This window comes from Ambystoma mexicanum, chromosome 12, assembly GCF_040938575.1.
Source record: "Ambystoma mexicanum isolate Mex_15411 chromosome 12, UKY_AmexF1_1, whole genome shotgun sequence".
NCBI classification, from domain to species: Eukaryota; Metazoa; Chordata; class Amphibia; order Caudata; family Ambystomatidae; genus Ambystoma; species Ambystoma mexicanum.
Genome location: NC_090936.1, coordinates 1,166,224,063 through 1,166,240,385, shown reverse-complemented (window position 1 = coordinate 1,166,240,385; position 16,323 = coordinate 1,166,224,063). Strand labels below are relative to the sequence as shown.

The window sequence follows — 16,323 nt, the reverse complement described above, 5'->3', positions numbered from 1 at the left end:
AGCTGTGCTCCAAGAAGCCAGGTGGACCAGCCTACTGGCGCTGCACAGGAGCAGAGAAGAAGGGGGTGGGCAACGCCAGTTGTGTGCCATAGGGCGACAATGGCGGGGGTGTCCCCATGGCAACGGGAACACCGCCGGGAGAAAGTAAGTGCTGCATGCACAGGAATGATGCTGGCAGTACCCCTGGGTCACAGAGGCATGCCTAAGAAGATCTGTGTGCCATGATGGTGGACAGGGCCACCCAAGAGGAAAGGCTTACCACAGGACATGTAGAGGTAAAGATGGTGTGCCCCCTCTGGGCATTGCGGCCACCACACGACAAATATATAGTGTGTGCCATGCATCATAGTGAGCTGGCGGCCCCGCGTGGAATACTGTGTCCCCATGGATTCAAAAAGAGCCACGGCTCGCGTGTGGTGTGGTGTGGTGTCCCATGTAATGGAGGGGACACCAGCAACAGACAAACAGAGCTTGGGTGGGAAGCCCAATTTACCAGCCGGGGCAGACTCCCCCTGACACATCACCAGAGAGGTACTCTAAGTGTATGGCTGACTGCAGCAGTCAGACCCAAACAATGGTTGATTCTGATGGGCACTCCATTTGTAACTGCTCTCAATTTATATGGGGCAACTTGACAAAGTTGGAGGATATGATTTACCAAAGTCAGCAACACTGGGGTACATCAACAGTAATGACCATGGCAACTGCTTGTTGGGTCTTTATAGCCTCATGGCCTCCTGTGTCTCGGTAGAGCCACACTCTCCTGTTCGTAGGATTGCTGGATTCCCCTTGGTCTCGGGCATCTGTGCCATGGGGCAAGCCACGATAGTGTCACAGAAGACTTTCCTAGTCCTTGGGTGGTGGACCTACCACAGCAAACTGATAGCAGATGCTCCCCTTTGTCACTTCTCCACTAGCGTGAGCGATGATCATCAGGCGACTTCTGGGTTGAGGGGAAGAGGCTACTCCGGGCCCATCTTTGGAATGTCCTCAGACAGCGAATGCACGTCCACTCACTCGAGTTGAGGGCTATTGTTCAAACTCATCAAGTGGTGCTTGCTTTCTCGCTGGGGGAGTAGGTCCGGATCAGAAGGATAACGCCCCGGGATCAGTTATACAAACAGGTAAGGCAGCCACCTGGTGCAGTGATATGAACAACGCCCTGATTACTTTCAAAGCTTTATTTTTCATACATGCTTTTGATCCTCCATGTTTCTTCTGAATTCCCAGTCTCTGTCTGCATTAAGGACCTTCACGTCTTCAGGTTTATCTCTGTTTTTCTTCTTTCAGGCTCTTTCTAGGGGAATTTCAAACCCAAAAGGTCTCCTCTCTCTAGGCTTCCTGCTTGTGCACCAGTTCGTTAGAGTGTTTTGCACTTCTGAGCAATATTGTTAATGTTCACTGTGACCAAGAGTTGCTAGCACACAGGTTCTGAACTTTACTTCTTCTCACCTCCTTCAAAGACAACTCTCTCGACCTCTAGGAGCTTGAATCCCACTTGCACCCTTGTTTCCTCTTCCTTTAGCTCCGTATTCCCATGTCTCTTATGCATCTTTACTGAATCCCAGCGCTTTGCATGCGTCTTTGTAACTCACCAACTTAATTCCCCTCAATGGTTGCAGCTCCGCTAAGATTTGAATGCTCTTACGGGTTATCGGCCCCTTTTAAAGCCAAGTGCTTCTCCAGATTCTAAGCCCCTCTTCGAATCAATCACCTCTGTGGGTTCTCAATGCCTATTTGGGTCAGGGGCCCCTCTTGGTTTTTGTTCCCTTTATGGTTTAAGTGCCGCTCTGGGATTTCAGGGTTACGTGACTCTCCCTGTTCTCAACACCTCTTCAGTTCGAATGCCTCTCAGGTTCTCAGAACCTCACAGCATTCTAAACCTCATCAGACTCGGGTGCATATCAGGGTCCTCAGCACCTGTTGGGATCAAATGCCTCCCGGTTCTTGGCCCCTTTCAGTATTCTCAACCCCTATTCAGGTTCTTGTGCTGCCTCCTCGGGACCTGCCAGTATTGTCGGCACCTGCTCAAGTACTCTTGTAACCTTCACAGCACCTCTTAGAGTTTTCTCAACACAGCTCCAGTACTCTGGTAGCCTTCTCAGTGCCTCTCAGTATTCTCCACACATCATGTTCTCATGTTGCCTTTTCAGAACCCCTCAGTAATCTCAAAACCTAAGGTTCTCCTGTTCCCTTCTCAGTGCCTAAGTAATCTCAAAACCGAAAGGTTCTCCTGTTGCCTTCTCAGCGCCGCTCAGTAATCTCAGCACCTCAGGTTCTCTTGCTGCCTTCTTAGCGCCTCTCAGTAATCTCAACACCTCAGGTTCTGTTGCTGCCTTCTCATCGTCTCTCTGTAATCTCAACACCTTAGCTTCTCCTGTTGCCTTCTCAGTGTCTCTCTCTGTAATCTCAGCACCTCAGGTTGTCCTGTTGCCTTCCGAGCGCCTCTCTGGAATCTCAACAACTCTTCAGATGCACGTGTCTCTCTGGGTTCTATGCACCTCTTGGGTTCGAGTGTATCGTCGTATTTTCAACAACGTTCAGTCTTCCCAACACCACCTTAGGGTCTTCTCAGAATCTCGTCAGGTTCTCGTAATGTCTCTTTACCTCTCAATATTCTCAACTCATTCTTAAATTCTTCTCAGCCACCTTCTGAGCACCTCTTTAGGTTTTCTTGCTGCATTCTCAGCAGCTCTCGGTATTCTCAAGAGCTCTTAAATTCTCTGGCCACCTTCTCATCACCTCTTAGTAATTTCAACACCTCTTCAGGCTTGCATACCTCTCCGCGTTCTCAGCAGCTCATCAGGTCAAGTGTCTCCTGGATCATGATTTAATTTCTGATTTCCTTTCCACAGATTACCTGGATTCTGATTTCTTTTCCACAGATTCCCTGGATCCTGATTTCTTTTCCGCCGATTCCATGGCTCCTGATTTCTTTTCCATGGATTCCCTATCAAAGTCTGATCTTTTTCAAGGGGGAATGTTTAACTAACAGAGCCATAGACTCATGGATAGAAGAAATTCACTATTGCAGAGGCGGGCTGGGACTACAATTGGGAACACTGAAAGAGCTTCAACTTCCCATGCCCAGTGTTCCTAAAATTCTGGAATTCCATTCCGATCAATCGATGCCTAGGCCCTGACCTTGCCGAATCCCAGAAACACCTCAATCTCTTTTTAAATTAATTGATTTTTTTTTAAATGCTTTATTTTATTCAACAAATTATTAGTATGTTGAAAAAAGGCCTTTTCCCCAATAAATAAAATAAATGTTTTTTAAAATAAAATGAAAAATGCAGATGTTTTCATTAATCGATATATTGTGAAAAACACTTTTTTTACAGATAGTTTGGTTTTGTGTCAGTGAAAATGTAAGGCGGTTAGACATTTTTCAGTGAGGAGACTTTCAAACCAATAACCTTCAAATGCCCTTTTATTCTGGAGCCTCCACACTAGGACTGACATTTGTACCGCACAACTATTAAACACGTTGTCAGGAACTATGGGAAACCAGGGTTTAACCCCTTGAATGCCAAGATTAAACATGTAAGGGCTTTGTCTTAGAGTGTAAACCTGGGTTTGTGAGCGCAAACATTTTTGCAGCACCCCTAATACTGGCAGATGAGTTGCCGATCGGCTGACCCCCGATCTGACAGAATCAACCGCTAAGGTGATGTGAGGCCACCATCTTCTCCCACCATGGTTGAAATCAGGCTCGTGCCTCATGGTCAGTCATGAAATGGGGGGACTGGGATTCACCTTCCGGTCCTTATCCACAGCCAGAATCTTCGCTTCCATGTACCCTCCTGAGATGGTCGCGACTCTTTGACGGTGAAGGCAAACCAACCATGTTCAATATTTCATTCTAAGAATAGTTCCTATTGGGTTAAACCCAACAGGTGAACTTTCTGTGTTATTGCTGGAAACCCCAATGCTGCCACATGCCACTGACTACAACAAGCAACGCTGACCTTGCAAAGGCAACGGCTACGGCGTGGGTTTCCTGCTGCACGTTTAAGGTACATGCTCCCACCCGCATAGTTTACCCCGGGAAACTCTGCTTTACTTTGCTTTCTGCTCTTGGGAGCTATTTTTGAGTCCGTCAACCGAAGGCTTTTGCTGAAAACCCTCCCTTTGGGGACGCCTTGTTGCAGGTTTTGGGGCTTTCGTTTAAAAATGGATGCATTTTGTAACCTTGAAACCCTACCCCCGACCCCCATGCATGCACCTACCTCAACACAACAGAGAGAAGACACATGTGGCAATGTTTTGCAAAAGGATAAGAAGCCCAGGGCTTGGAAAGTGTCATCTGCAGTGACAGGTCCATCTGGGAAGCCTACTCTCCCGCCTTTAGGGTCCTTGTACTATCATAAAGCTTTTTGTTTTTTAAATTCCCAAAACAAACTCCTTTTCTTTCTTAGTGTGGGCCATGCTGCCTGCACCCGTGAATGGGGGCCTGCTATTGTCGGGCCTGGCTCTTTCATCCCGCCACATGGCTCCTGTCTTCCGCGGACGCTTTGCCCCAGGCATGCTATGGAACACATATGTTGTTTGCTGTTCTTTATTTCATATGGTGCCTGCCAGAAAATGTCACTTGGGAGCCATGTTGTAGCCATTTGCGGGATGCACGTTCTTCCACAGCACTGAACACATTGGGCCACCGCCGAAGCCTGGTGAGAAAAGGGCATTTGGCGGTAGTTCTCTTCACGAATCAACCACTTTTGCGTTCAATGTTCACCCGGACATGAAAGTAAATTCCATTGGGACCATCTGGGTGTCACCTACACCAACTAAGCAGATGACACCCAGATACCCCCTACCCTATCCGGCAATTACAACACTGACGCCACCAGGATCAATGAAATCTTCGCCATCATTCAGGCATGGATGGCCACACACGGCCTCTGCGTGAATGATGAGAAGACCGAGCTCCTCCTGTTCGGGTCCCCCAATAACCTACAGAAACTCAGCCCCGACTACTCCAAATTCATCATAGATGGCAGCATCATTCCAGTTGTGAATAACGTGAAAACCTTAGGCTTCTACCTTGACGCCAATACCAACCTCTCCAAACAAGTTAATATGACCGCCTCAGCTACCGGCTACACGGGAAAATTAATCAGGGCTTGTAGACCTTTTCTATCTGCAAACAGCTGCCTCATTCTGCCGAGGGCCCTCATACAATCGAAGCTTGATTATTGCAACAGCCTCTACCTTGGTGCCAACCAAGCTATAATCAAGAAACTTCAGATCCTCCAGAATAATGCGCTGAGAGCAGCACTAAATATTCCCAGGAGAGAGCACATCTCCCACATAAGAATATCCTGTAAATGGTTATCTATTCAACAAAAAATCGACCTGAAAACCCTCTGTCTCACCTTTAAAGCCTTAAATCACCTAGCCCCCCAGTACCTCACCAACAAACTCTCCCTCAAGCCTAACACAAGATTCACCAGATCATCCAATACTCTCTGCCTCACCGTGCCCAGATTCTCTGCCAAAAGAGCGGGGGGCTCGAGCTTTACTGTCCTCGCCCCTCAACTCTGGAACACCCTGCCATTGAGTATTAAATTGACCAAATCCTTCCAATTGTTCAGAAGATTAGTCATTAGTTATGATATGATATGATATGAAATGATATGGCATTTGTAACGCGCCTATACACAAGTGTTTCAAGGCGCGAAACACGCTGGCTTCTGGAGAAGGCAATCCTCAGATAAACTAAGCTCAGTCCCAACTGCATATATGGTACATACTTTGCAATGCTTCCTACTACCTGCCTGTACATACTATATTTGGCTTCTTAACGCCACAATTGTATAACTGCTTATTTACTGTAACTATGTAACCTGTCCTTAAGCGCCCATTTACCCCTGGGTCTGGAGCGCTATACTAAATAAAACAAACAAACAAACAAACAAAACATTGTTCACAATAATGTATGGATTGATTAAAATGGAAACTGCATTTTTCGTTTTCTTTTTACAAAAAATTATGTTTTTTTAATTGGAGAAATACTTTTTTAGAACTAATAATTTCTTAAAGAATAGAGCGTTTTTCTCAAAAAACAAATCAATTCATACATGAAAATATGCTCGAACCTTTGGCTCTCCAGATGTTTTGGCCTATAAGTCCCACCAGTCCCAGCCAGCATAATCAATGGGAAGGGATCATGGGAGTCGTAGTCCAATATAATCCGTAGGCATATCCTAGCCCACAGTGCTTTGATCCCGGGCCAGTACCATCAAAGAAGGCCTTCTGTATTCAAATAAATAATACATTTCCTAAAACACTTCCTCAGTTGGGGATTCTACCAGTTTGCCAAATGAAAGTCTTTCGAAAGATGAATCTTGCAACCTGTTCTCTTAAAAACATGGGTGACTGCTTACTAATCTGGGGCACAGTGATTTGCCCGGATCTGCAGAGGGTGGAGCGGTTTCGGGTTTTGGGGGATCCCTGCAGAGACTTTCCAGTTTTTGATGGCATGCACCCACATTTAGAGGACAAAGAAGACACATATCCCAGTTTCCTTTGTGCATCAAGTTTCTAAAGCTAGCTTCAAAGGTCAAGGCCTTCACAAAAGAGTCCCAGGAGGATAAATACATAGATCACACATTCTAGGCCAAAGCACCAAGACCGGGAGTCCCTACCGATCGACATTAGACTCACTCAAATTATGCAATTCAGAAAGAAAATGAAGCCCCGCCTTCATTACACCCCACAGCCCAGTATCCTTTCGGCTGACCCCCTTTATAGGCGGCCAATCCCATGTTCCTCCAACACGCACCTTTAAGCACTTTTAGGCCTTTTCCAGTAATTGCGAATGTTAACCGTGCCCTGCTACCTTAAATGGATTTGTTGGACTAAGACTCCCATTGTCCCTCAGCAGTGACTCTGCTGACTAGAGCTGATGGGAGTTGTAGTCCAAAGCTTCTGGCGAGCCAAAGGTTGCAGTCCCCTGATCAAAAAGGTGTCTGTAAATCCTGCATACAGCTCTCAGTTGCTTCAATGCAATTTCTTTCTGCCTCCTTTTCAAGTCATGATTCTGCCCCTGTGTGCTTCCCTGGCTCTCCCCCATTTCTCTTCTATGGCCAGCAACCGGTTTAGATCTCCCTTTTCTCTTGACCACAGCCTTGTTCGTCCATGCCAGGTGCAGAAAGTCAAGCAAGGATCAAAGCAGAATTTTCCGTCTGCTGGCAATTCTAAATAGCAATTTAAGCTACAAGACTCTGACTGTTGTACCAAAACCGTGAGGGTCAGGGGCCATGGCACTTTGCTTTTCCCTCTGCAGAGGACCAAGATTGGCCAGTGCTGGACTCCTCCTCTTTCCTCTGTGCCGCATTTGACTTTCTTTTCCTCCAATAACTCTGGTGTTAATGCAATAAAGTGCCACAAAGATCTCAGATATTGATGGCTGCGGCCTATGGCGCTTTACAAATAAACAAATAAATACAAATTTCCATAGCTGCAGACTGCACTCTAGATTGTAAGTGTGAGTACATTCTTACTTTAGTTCTACCGTTGCCAATATATGATCCTTTCAAGTACCACGCGTGCCATTACATGGCCTGTTCCATACCCCTACGCTCCTTCCTCTTTCCTCCATACTTCTGGAACATTCCATACTGTAGGGATGGGACTGGAGTGTTCTTTTGATGTGTCTGCCCAAGCCGGGCCCATGGGCAGCCAGTTCTACTACTAGTTCTGTGCGATTTTGCACCCCTGCCCCATGTTCACTGTGATGCAACTTTGCTAGCATAGAAGAGAGATTGGACGCTTTCCGCAATGGTAGTACGATCCCCTTTGATGCATAGCATACTTTACTCAGGGCTGACCCTAATGCTAATGAGCTCATCTGCAATGGAAGTATGCAAAATTGTAGGAAATAGTTATGGGGCAACAGTTAATGAAGGAAATTCTTTCCCTCCCCAATCCAAAGCACCGCACGGATATACCTGCTGTAGAATTCACTCTAGCCTTGTCTAAGAAATATATACCACCACTATCAGCCCTTGACCCTGTACCATAGGTAAGCCAAGAATCCGGCCGGTGTGTAGAAAGAATATATATTTATTAATGAATAGAAAAATAATATTTCTACAAAATCACAAATCTCGCCTCCTCAGTACGTGGCCCAAATGCTTTTCTATCATAACAATTAACTTCTCACACACATTGAAAACACCAGTTGATTTAGGATAACAGAGATCACAGACTCTTTAACCCCACAACATGTACAGTTTTCCTTCTTTAGTTATTTCAACCCTGGTTACATAGAAACACATGTCTATAGAATACTTCAGATTCCTGAGTCACTCAAAAAATACTCTTAATGTACAGAATTGTGCAGCACCCTGGACAAGACACAACAATGTAACTTATAATTTACTTTGCATGAGGTTCATTTTTAATAACCTGTAGTACCTTGAAACCTGGCCGGCTCATACGCTTCGCACTATACTTTACATAAAGTTTGTTGTAAATAATATGCAATACTTTTCTATTTGCAAAAGCAATTTCACACATGTAGCGTCTGTATTTTGATCTCTCTCTGCACTCTTGGCAATGCTTTACAGTATTGGGGCACCATAGACCTTTAATAGCAAACACTTATATATCTCATCTGCCTTCGCCCCCATGCAATAAACAATCTCTCTTCTACCAGGAGTCACTTTCTCACTCTCTGCAGAAACGTGCTTTCAAATCAGTGATTTCACCCTGTTTAACTTTGGGAAGACAATTTTCCTATGCCACAAACCCAGATATTCAGTTATGATTTGGAGCCCCTCTGCTTTAAGACAGGGTCTGGGAAATAAAGAGCAGTTGGGAATGTCGTTCTTGTGCACCCCCCTACTTTGGTGAAATGTCGGAGTTGGCAAAAGAAATGGGAGTACCCAATTACTTTAACAGATTATATTTTTATCCACACTGGAAGCGATGTTGTTGATTTTGAATTTCAATAAAATCACCCTGTGTTAGTTGGTTATAGAAGAATTAAAGTATTATTTAGTAAAAAAAATACTAAGGATCTACTTAGTCTACCCACCCAATCAATAAGGGAAGATATTTAATCAAACAGATCCCCACAAGACTTGGTTTGGTTGGACAGGTTTACTTACATAAGATATCTTTGGGTTTCGTGCTCAGGAAAATGAGATCTGGTCAGATGGCCTCTCTAGGTTCAGTTATGGATACCTCCAGCATCAATCCCCTTTTGATTTGCCTCTCCATGTATGGGTCCCAACTTCTGTCTGCCCCTGGTTTTCTACCTCCCAGGCAATCTTGGTTCTCCCCTATTTTCATTGTGTGTCTCCTTATGAATCTTTTAGCACTCTCACAAAAATATCTAAATTATGGGATGCCATCCCATTGACTCTAATTGGGATTGAACAACTATTTTCCATCCCCTTAATCCAGTCATAGCCCCTTTTCTTGGATTGGTCCCTTCAGTTACTGAGCTCAAACTACAACGTGGCAAATGTCTCAGATTTCTAACCAAACCTAACAATATATATATTTTTGAAATAGTCTTATCATGCCAGACTTAATGAAATGAGTCCCGTGTTGGCACAAGGTTGTAGGTTTGAATGACATTTTTTCGTAGAGTATTCAAAAATGATAAGAGTCAGTGTAAAAACATTTTTACATTTAAATAATTCACTTAGCTGCTATCTCCTAAAATCTCTGCTTCATGACATTTTCTGGGGCGCTAGAAACACATTATAAGTTGTAGCTTGGGTTCTCAAGGTCGAATATTTAGGAGAGTGGTGTCAACTGTCTTCTCATAGGCTTTCCCATGAAACGAGTAATTATCGTACGACTTATGGTTCTGAAGAAAATGTACAAAGTATGGTCCTCCATGTAAACCTTTGGCAATTTCTAGGCATACCTGCATATTTTTACTTCAATTGCACATTACATTTGTTATCTTTTTTTGTTTATCTCAGACTTAACATGTGGGCCGGATCATCTGTTTCGTTGTTTATTTTGCCTGCAATTAATCCATTAACATTCTTTCTCTCAGGGCTAATGCCCATTTGGGTCCTTATTTTTGAGAGCAGAGAGGCAAGCTCCACCTCCTGTCATCGTGTGGTAGTCTTCTGTTGTATACCATCTGTTTGATAGTCCAGGGAGGGACCACAAATTTACTTGCATTTTGGGCAATTATTCAGAGTTCACCTCCATTAACTTGGCCTTTTGTTTTAACAGGGCCATCTGTGCACCTCATAAAACCTTAGGATGGCCCAAACCCACCCCTTTTCTTAGCTCTGTAAGCTTCAAAGACATTCCCTGATTCTGATGAGGATAGGGCAGAGGTGTGTAGTGCCTGGGTAAAGATATGCTGTTACCAAGTCCAGCTGTCAGCTAAATTCCTAGGAGCAGAAAAATACATAGTGTTTTAACATTCTGCATTTTTATACATTAAATCTGCTTGACATCTCGCAGTAAATATAAGACATTTCTTCGTTTTTCCTTGTACTGCTTGGGTCCGTATTTTTCTATAGGTTGAAAGAAAAATCACCACCTTCATTAAAGTGGTCCCATTTAATGTTCATATTTCTCTTTCTCTGAAAACAGCATTCCGATGTTTGGCAGTTGTGGGTGAAATGCTGGCCTTTTCCCTGCCAGTCCACACTGTGTTCTCTAATTACCAGAACGCATTGCTGCACATTTATGCCCATTGTGGCCAGATGCTAGATTTGCCCCACAGATTGTAATCCTGTAGAAATTCGTGTAGCGTGCTAGCAGTATAATGCAACCCATACAGGGAACGCTGAAAGAGACGGGTTGAACGACAACCTCATCTAAGCAGAGTGGTCACACCCGCGGTGCTCCTCCTGATCAGTCAAATAGTAAATAAAGAGAGAGAGACTGAAGTTTGTGTGTGTGTCTGTCTGTCTGTCTGTCTGTCTGTCTGTCTGTCTGTGTCTGTCATGTGTCACCTGTTACAAGGCCATAACACATAGTGTGCCCACACTTGTGGTTACCACACCCTGGTCATTGGAGATGAAAGCAAAATGGGAAAGGAGAAAAGAGATGGGGAGATTGTAGAAGGAGACTAGAGGGAGGGAATTTAGCAAGGTAGGGAGGAAGGGGGAATGCTTGTTTCTGCATGGATCGGTGCAGGATCATGATGAAGAGGTTAACTGTTTTTTTCATTTTTAAACTTTTCTTTAAGCTGTGTCTGTCCTCTGTGTTAACTAGAGATGTTTTGTATATATGTTTCATAGATGCTTATGGATGTGTACATTGCGTTCTGGAGAGCGTTTTTCTTTATGAGTGTGTAAAAATAAATTCCTCAATTACCCACTTGTAATCTTCATTACTCCGAGTCCAGGTCTTCCTCGTCAAAGTCATTACTTAAGTGAGGTTGGTCTGTGATGAGGAAGACGGACAGAGAGGTTCCTGCCCAGTTACTTACAATTATCCTTCATTACTCCGAGTCCAGGTCTTCCTCATCACCGTTCTAGCTCATGTAAGAAAGGACTGTGACAAGACAGATTGACCAGGAGGTAATGTGGCTGTCAATTCGGGCTCGCCATCCTAGATGCAGAGTGGGATCAGTAGGTTGCTGCTCTGTGCTTGTATGATGCTCAACAGTGTGGATGGTGTGCTGCCCCCAGCGCGCCCCTGTGGTAGTTTGATACGCCACATAAGTCTTTGTGCAGTGCTTTATGCATTGGTCCCTTATGTCAATTGCACCGTTCACCGGCAACTTGTTGGGACAAACAAGTGTGTGAACAAATTGGCTACCGTGGTGGTAAATCTCAATTTAGCAAACACTAACCAGTGCTATTTATAATTAAGACCGCAAACCAGCAGTTCAAAAAGGAGGAAACACGTCTATAGGCCTAAATGAAAACATTACATGGACTTAAGAAAAGACATCAATTGTTTAAGTTGACCAGACCCTTATACTGTTGTTTGATTTTGATTTTGATTTTGATTCATTTCTAACGCGCACAAAGCAGCAATTGCATTCAGGCGCAGATGTTCACTATATGTTATAAATGTAGCTGTGGAGGCTTAGGGTCACCATAATTACTTGGGTTCATTTAAATAGGAATGTTTTTCATTCTTTTCTAAACTTTGTCAGTGTGGTGCATGAACGAATGCCGACCGGTAGTTGATTCCATATCTTAGGGCCGAACACCGAGAATATCCTGTCTCCTTTAGAAGTGAATTTTGTCCGAGGGACACATAACAGGAGTTTGTCTCCTGAACGGAGGTCTCTGGTGGAGTGATACTGGTGAATTCTCATATTCAGGTATCTGGGTGCGAGTTTGTGGTAACATTTATTAACCAGACACGCCACCTTGAATTTAATACGGTCCTCTACCATCAGCCAATGGAATGTTTTCCAAGATGTGGAAACGTGGTCTCTTTTGCCCAGGTGGGTGGTTAACCTCACTGCCACATTCTGGGCCTTTTGTAGTCTTGACATTTGTTTCTTAGGGATCCCTGTCATGAGACTGTTAAAATAGTCAAGATGAGCATTTACCAAGGCTCCCACCGCCACTGGCTGATCTTGGAGTGTTAAAGGAAGTACATTCCTAAGCAGGCGCAGGGCATAATATACTGCTTTTATTTTTTCCCCAACTTGTGCTTCACAAGCCAGGTTTTCTTGCCAGATACAACCAAGATTTTTTACCTTCCTCGAAAATGATATGTTTTCACCCAGGATCTGTGGAGTTATGTGGGTTCTTTCTTCTCCTCTCTATTTTTCTTTTCTGATCTGAACAGGATTACCTCTGTTTTGGCTGCATTAAGCTGTAACTGGTTGCAAGCCATCCATTTTTTGACATCCCGCATACACCGGTTTATCCTTTCAAATGTCTCCGGCAGATTATCTGTCTCCACATAGATCTGCGTATCGTCAGCATAAGAGTGGAAACGCAGACCGTGTTTCCTCAGGATGTCAAACGATGGTCGAATGTATAGGTTGAAAATCAGAGGCGACAGCGCTGAGCCTTGGGGGACTCCACATCTCAGTTGTATTAACTCTGAGAGGAATGCTCTCAGGGCCACCTGCTGGGTTCTATCTTGTAGGAAGGAATCGAACCAATCAACCACAACTTTAGCTGCTCTGCCTATACTTCTAATCCGTTGGAGGTTTTGTGGTTGATTGTGTCGAATGCTGCCGACAAATCGAGCATCAACAATATTGTGTTGCTTCCTCTGTCCGCAGCTTCTAACAAGTCATCCTGGACTGCCAATAAGGCAGTCTCTGTCCCATGATTAGGGCGAAATCCTGATTGATGTTCGTCCAGGATGTCTTTATTGTCGACGAACTGCTGAAATTGATTACAAACCATTTTTTCAAGGATCTTAGTAGGTCAACATAAATTGGCCACAGGGCGGTAATTGTTTTGTATCATGGGGTCCAATTTGGGCTTTTTCAATAGCGGTTTTACCACTGCTCGCTTAAGTGAGCAAGGAACATAGCCCTCTGATAGGGATTTATTTACAAAGATTGTTAAAAAAGGGGTATGGTTGGTTGCTAGGCGAATGGCAGTGCATGCTGGTATAGGAAAAGCCAAGTCCTTAGTAGGTTTTAGTTTAAGTATTAAAGCTTCTATATCTTCTTTCTCAATAGGTTGGAATTGAAAGTTCTCCTCATTTTCCTCGCTTTCTACCACTTCTCCCTCTTCTACAACTTCTCCCCATCCTTCCTCAGTTATCAATTCAGTGATACTTTCCTGAATATCCATGATTTTTTTTCAAAAAAATCATTGAACCTATTTGCCTGTTACTTTGAGTCAGCAGTCGGTACTGCCATACAATCTGGGTTCCTAAACCTTGTCACTACATTAAACAGGGTTGGTCATGGTTCCCACCGGAAACTATCCTTTTAAAAATGTCATATCCTCCTGCTGCTTGGACATCAGAGCAGAGGATCATTGAATTCATAATCCGCTGCTTTGATGTCACAGTGAGGAAAGTGGCATTTTCTCTGACAGGTATTTTTTACAATCCTTATTGAGTTGCTTTGGGAGAATGAACCTGCTACTTTTTATGTTGTACCTAATTGCCTCATTACTCCCCTCTTACACCCTTTGCAACGGTGGTCCAGGCAGAAATGGTGCAGAAAGGGACGCGGGCGCCATGCACAACATAAATATACAGTTGTGTAGCTGTGCGCTCTGAGGCGTTCCACCTCAGCGTTCCGAGATCCATCATAGACAACTCGAGCTTGTCATTGTCGATCAGACATGATCGGAACCCCTGGGTGGGGTTTATGCCCGTAGGCGATAGCTACACATCTCTAATTCTATATGTTAAACAGCGTTGCTTATTGGTAGCTCACGCGCGTCACGTGCACTTTCTTTCACCCGCAGAACTCTGATACGGGTACCATGTCATTGCATCGACAGTAATTACTTTATGGTAATTTACTACAAAGTCATTACTTAGAAATGTTACTTTGTAGGTTTCTTTTTTTATTTTGGGCCGGTCCCCCCATCCTCCCCTTCCGTTCATTACTTCCCGTCCCGACCCACTTTTTACCCCTTAACTCTTAAATTCCCATATTTGTCGAAGTAATTTCGAAGTAAGTACTTTGTAGAAAATTACCAGGAAGTAATTACTGTGGATGAATGAACAGGAAACCCTGAGATGGACCTTGTGCAACTAGTTTCGCCTAACTCTTTCTCTTCCAAGTAGTGCGTTTGCCGGGGTTACAAAACCCCTCGAGTTAAATGCAGCACGGCATACAATATATGGCTGGGCTCCTCAGTTTGGAAGAGAAAATGCACTTAGCTTTTCGGGATAACATTATAATATGTTTTTACACTGAGGGTCCTGACCAATTCCTTCCGCTGCAAAATGCGGTAATGTTGTGTGCCATTACTACCAAATGGAATGGACCCAATGTATCAACCTGAGAGGGATGAAAGGCCCTGTCGCCCCAGCATAGATTAAAACCTGTGACTGCAGGTCCCCACACCCCTCTGAAGCAAGTGCTTGACTCACTCAGCTATTTTACCAGACTAATCCACGAGAAGGTTACATGTGATGAATTTCAGTGTATGATGTGTGCCCACTTGTATGCGATTCTGAAAATCCCAACTACATATTATGGTTCGGGGAGTCCACATAAATTAAATACTTCTCAAAATAGTGTTCAATACACAACTGTGATACCTAAGCTGCTGGGTTATGGGCCCTACCAATTGCAAAGCCTCACTTTAAGACCTGTTGAATGAGCCCCGGTAAGCAGTCCAGGATAGCGCAAAGCGCCCCAAACTGTTGGTGTTGTGCCTGCGACTCCTTGTACGGATGTGTTGTATTGTGCTGTATTCGTTTTTGCTCTCTAAGGCAAGTCAACCCTAAAAAAGCTCTTTTACCCTTCTGCAGGAATAGAGAACCTCCATGAGAGGGCGCTGCACATACGCAAAATCCTGCTGACCATTCCTAGGTCCGTCCTTATCGTGATGCGATATCTCTTCGCCTTTCTCAACCAGTAAGTAACCACAACAGCTTTAACTTTATTTACATATTGGAGGATTTGTGGAGCCATCCATAGCGCCAAGGTGTGGCCTCCTGGCACTTGGACAAGAAGGCGGGGTGTGATGTGTAACACCATTGCTGCAGACTCCTTAGTCTGGCTCTGCATAGTAGTTCTGCAACTTGTGGCTCTCCAGATCTTTTGGACTATGCTTCCCATGATCCCTTGCCATTGACTATGCTGGCTAGGGTTGCTGGGAGTTTCAGTCCAACACATCTGGAGAGCCCAAGGTTGCAGAGCCCAGGTCTGGTGGGAAGGTCTGGTCTACTTGTGCGTCCTGCTTGGGGGGCAGAGTTTCAGCTGGATGTATAGCCTCCACATCTGGACTAGTGAGGAGGAGTGCGGGCGGCGCTAAGAGGCTTAATTTAACATCTAAAGAAATAGAAGCCAAGCCAGAAATTCCATTTTCCTAGTTATCAATTCCATGTTAATTCATCTGCAGCACCGTTTCTCGCTGCAAAAACAGCCTTTGTTCTGCAGCTGGGCCTAACCCACAACTAAACTCCAACCTTTGTGAATTCACATGTCATTAGCAACAGATTCGCACAGGTGGAAAGCTTGGTAGATTATTTATTTATTTCGGTTCTTTTAAGGCGCTACACGCCCGTAGGCCTCAGAGCGCAGCAGGTAAGAAGAGAGGAAAAAACCTGAGGTGGTGGGTATCTAATCGGGAAGATTAAAAAGATACGTCTTCACGTGTTTCTTAAAGGTCACGAGCGATTATTGTAATATAGGACATTCAAAGCATCATTCATCTGAAATCTTACTTGTTATAAGGTCATTGCACCGGGGACTGGTAGTTGGTTGTATAGTTC

The 16,323-nt window shown here is 44.4% G+C and overlaps 1 protein-coding gene across 3 annotated transcripts in view; it reads left to right on the top strand.

Moving 5' to 3' along the window:
• The window catches only part of SRGAP1 (SLIT-ROBO Rho GTPase activating protein 1), a 640,444-nt gene that overhangs the window by 542,227 nt on the left and 81,894 nt on the right, over window positions 1-16,323 (top strand). For all 3 annotated transcript variants that reach the window (XR_011281914.1, XM_069629793.1, XM_069629794.1), the window contains one exon: window positions 15,358-15,463. Coding sequence is in view for 2 of the 3 variants with exons in the window: in XM_069629793.1 (XP_069485894.1) it covers window positions 15,358-15,463 (106 nt within the window). In the remaining variant the exon portion in view is untranslated. The remainder of the gene's footprint in view (window positions 1-15,357; window positions 15,464-16,323) is intronic.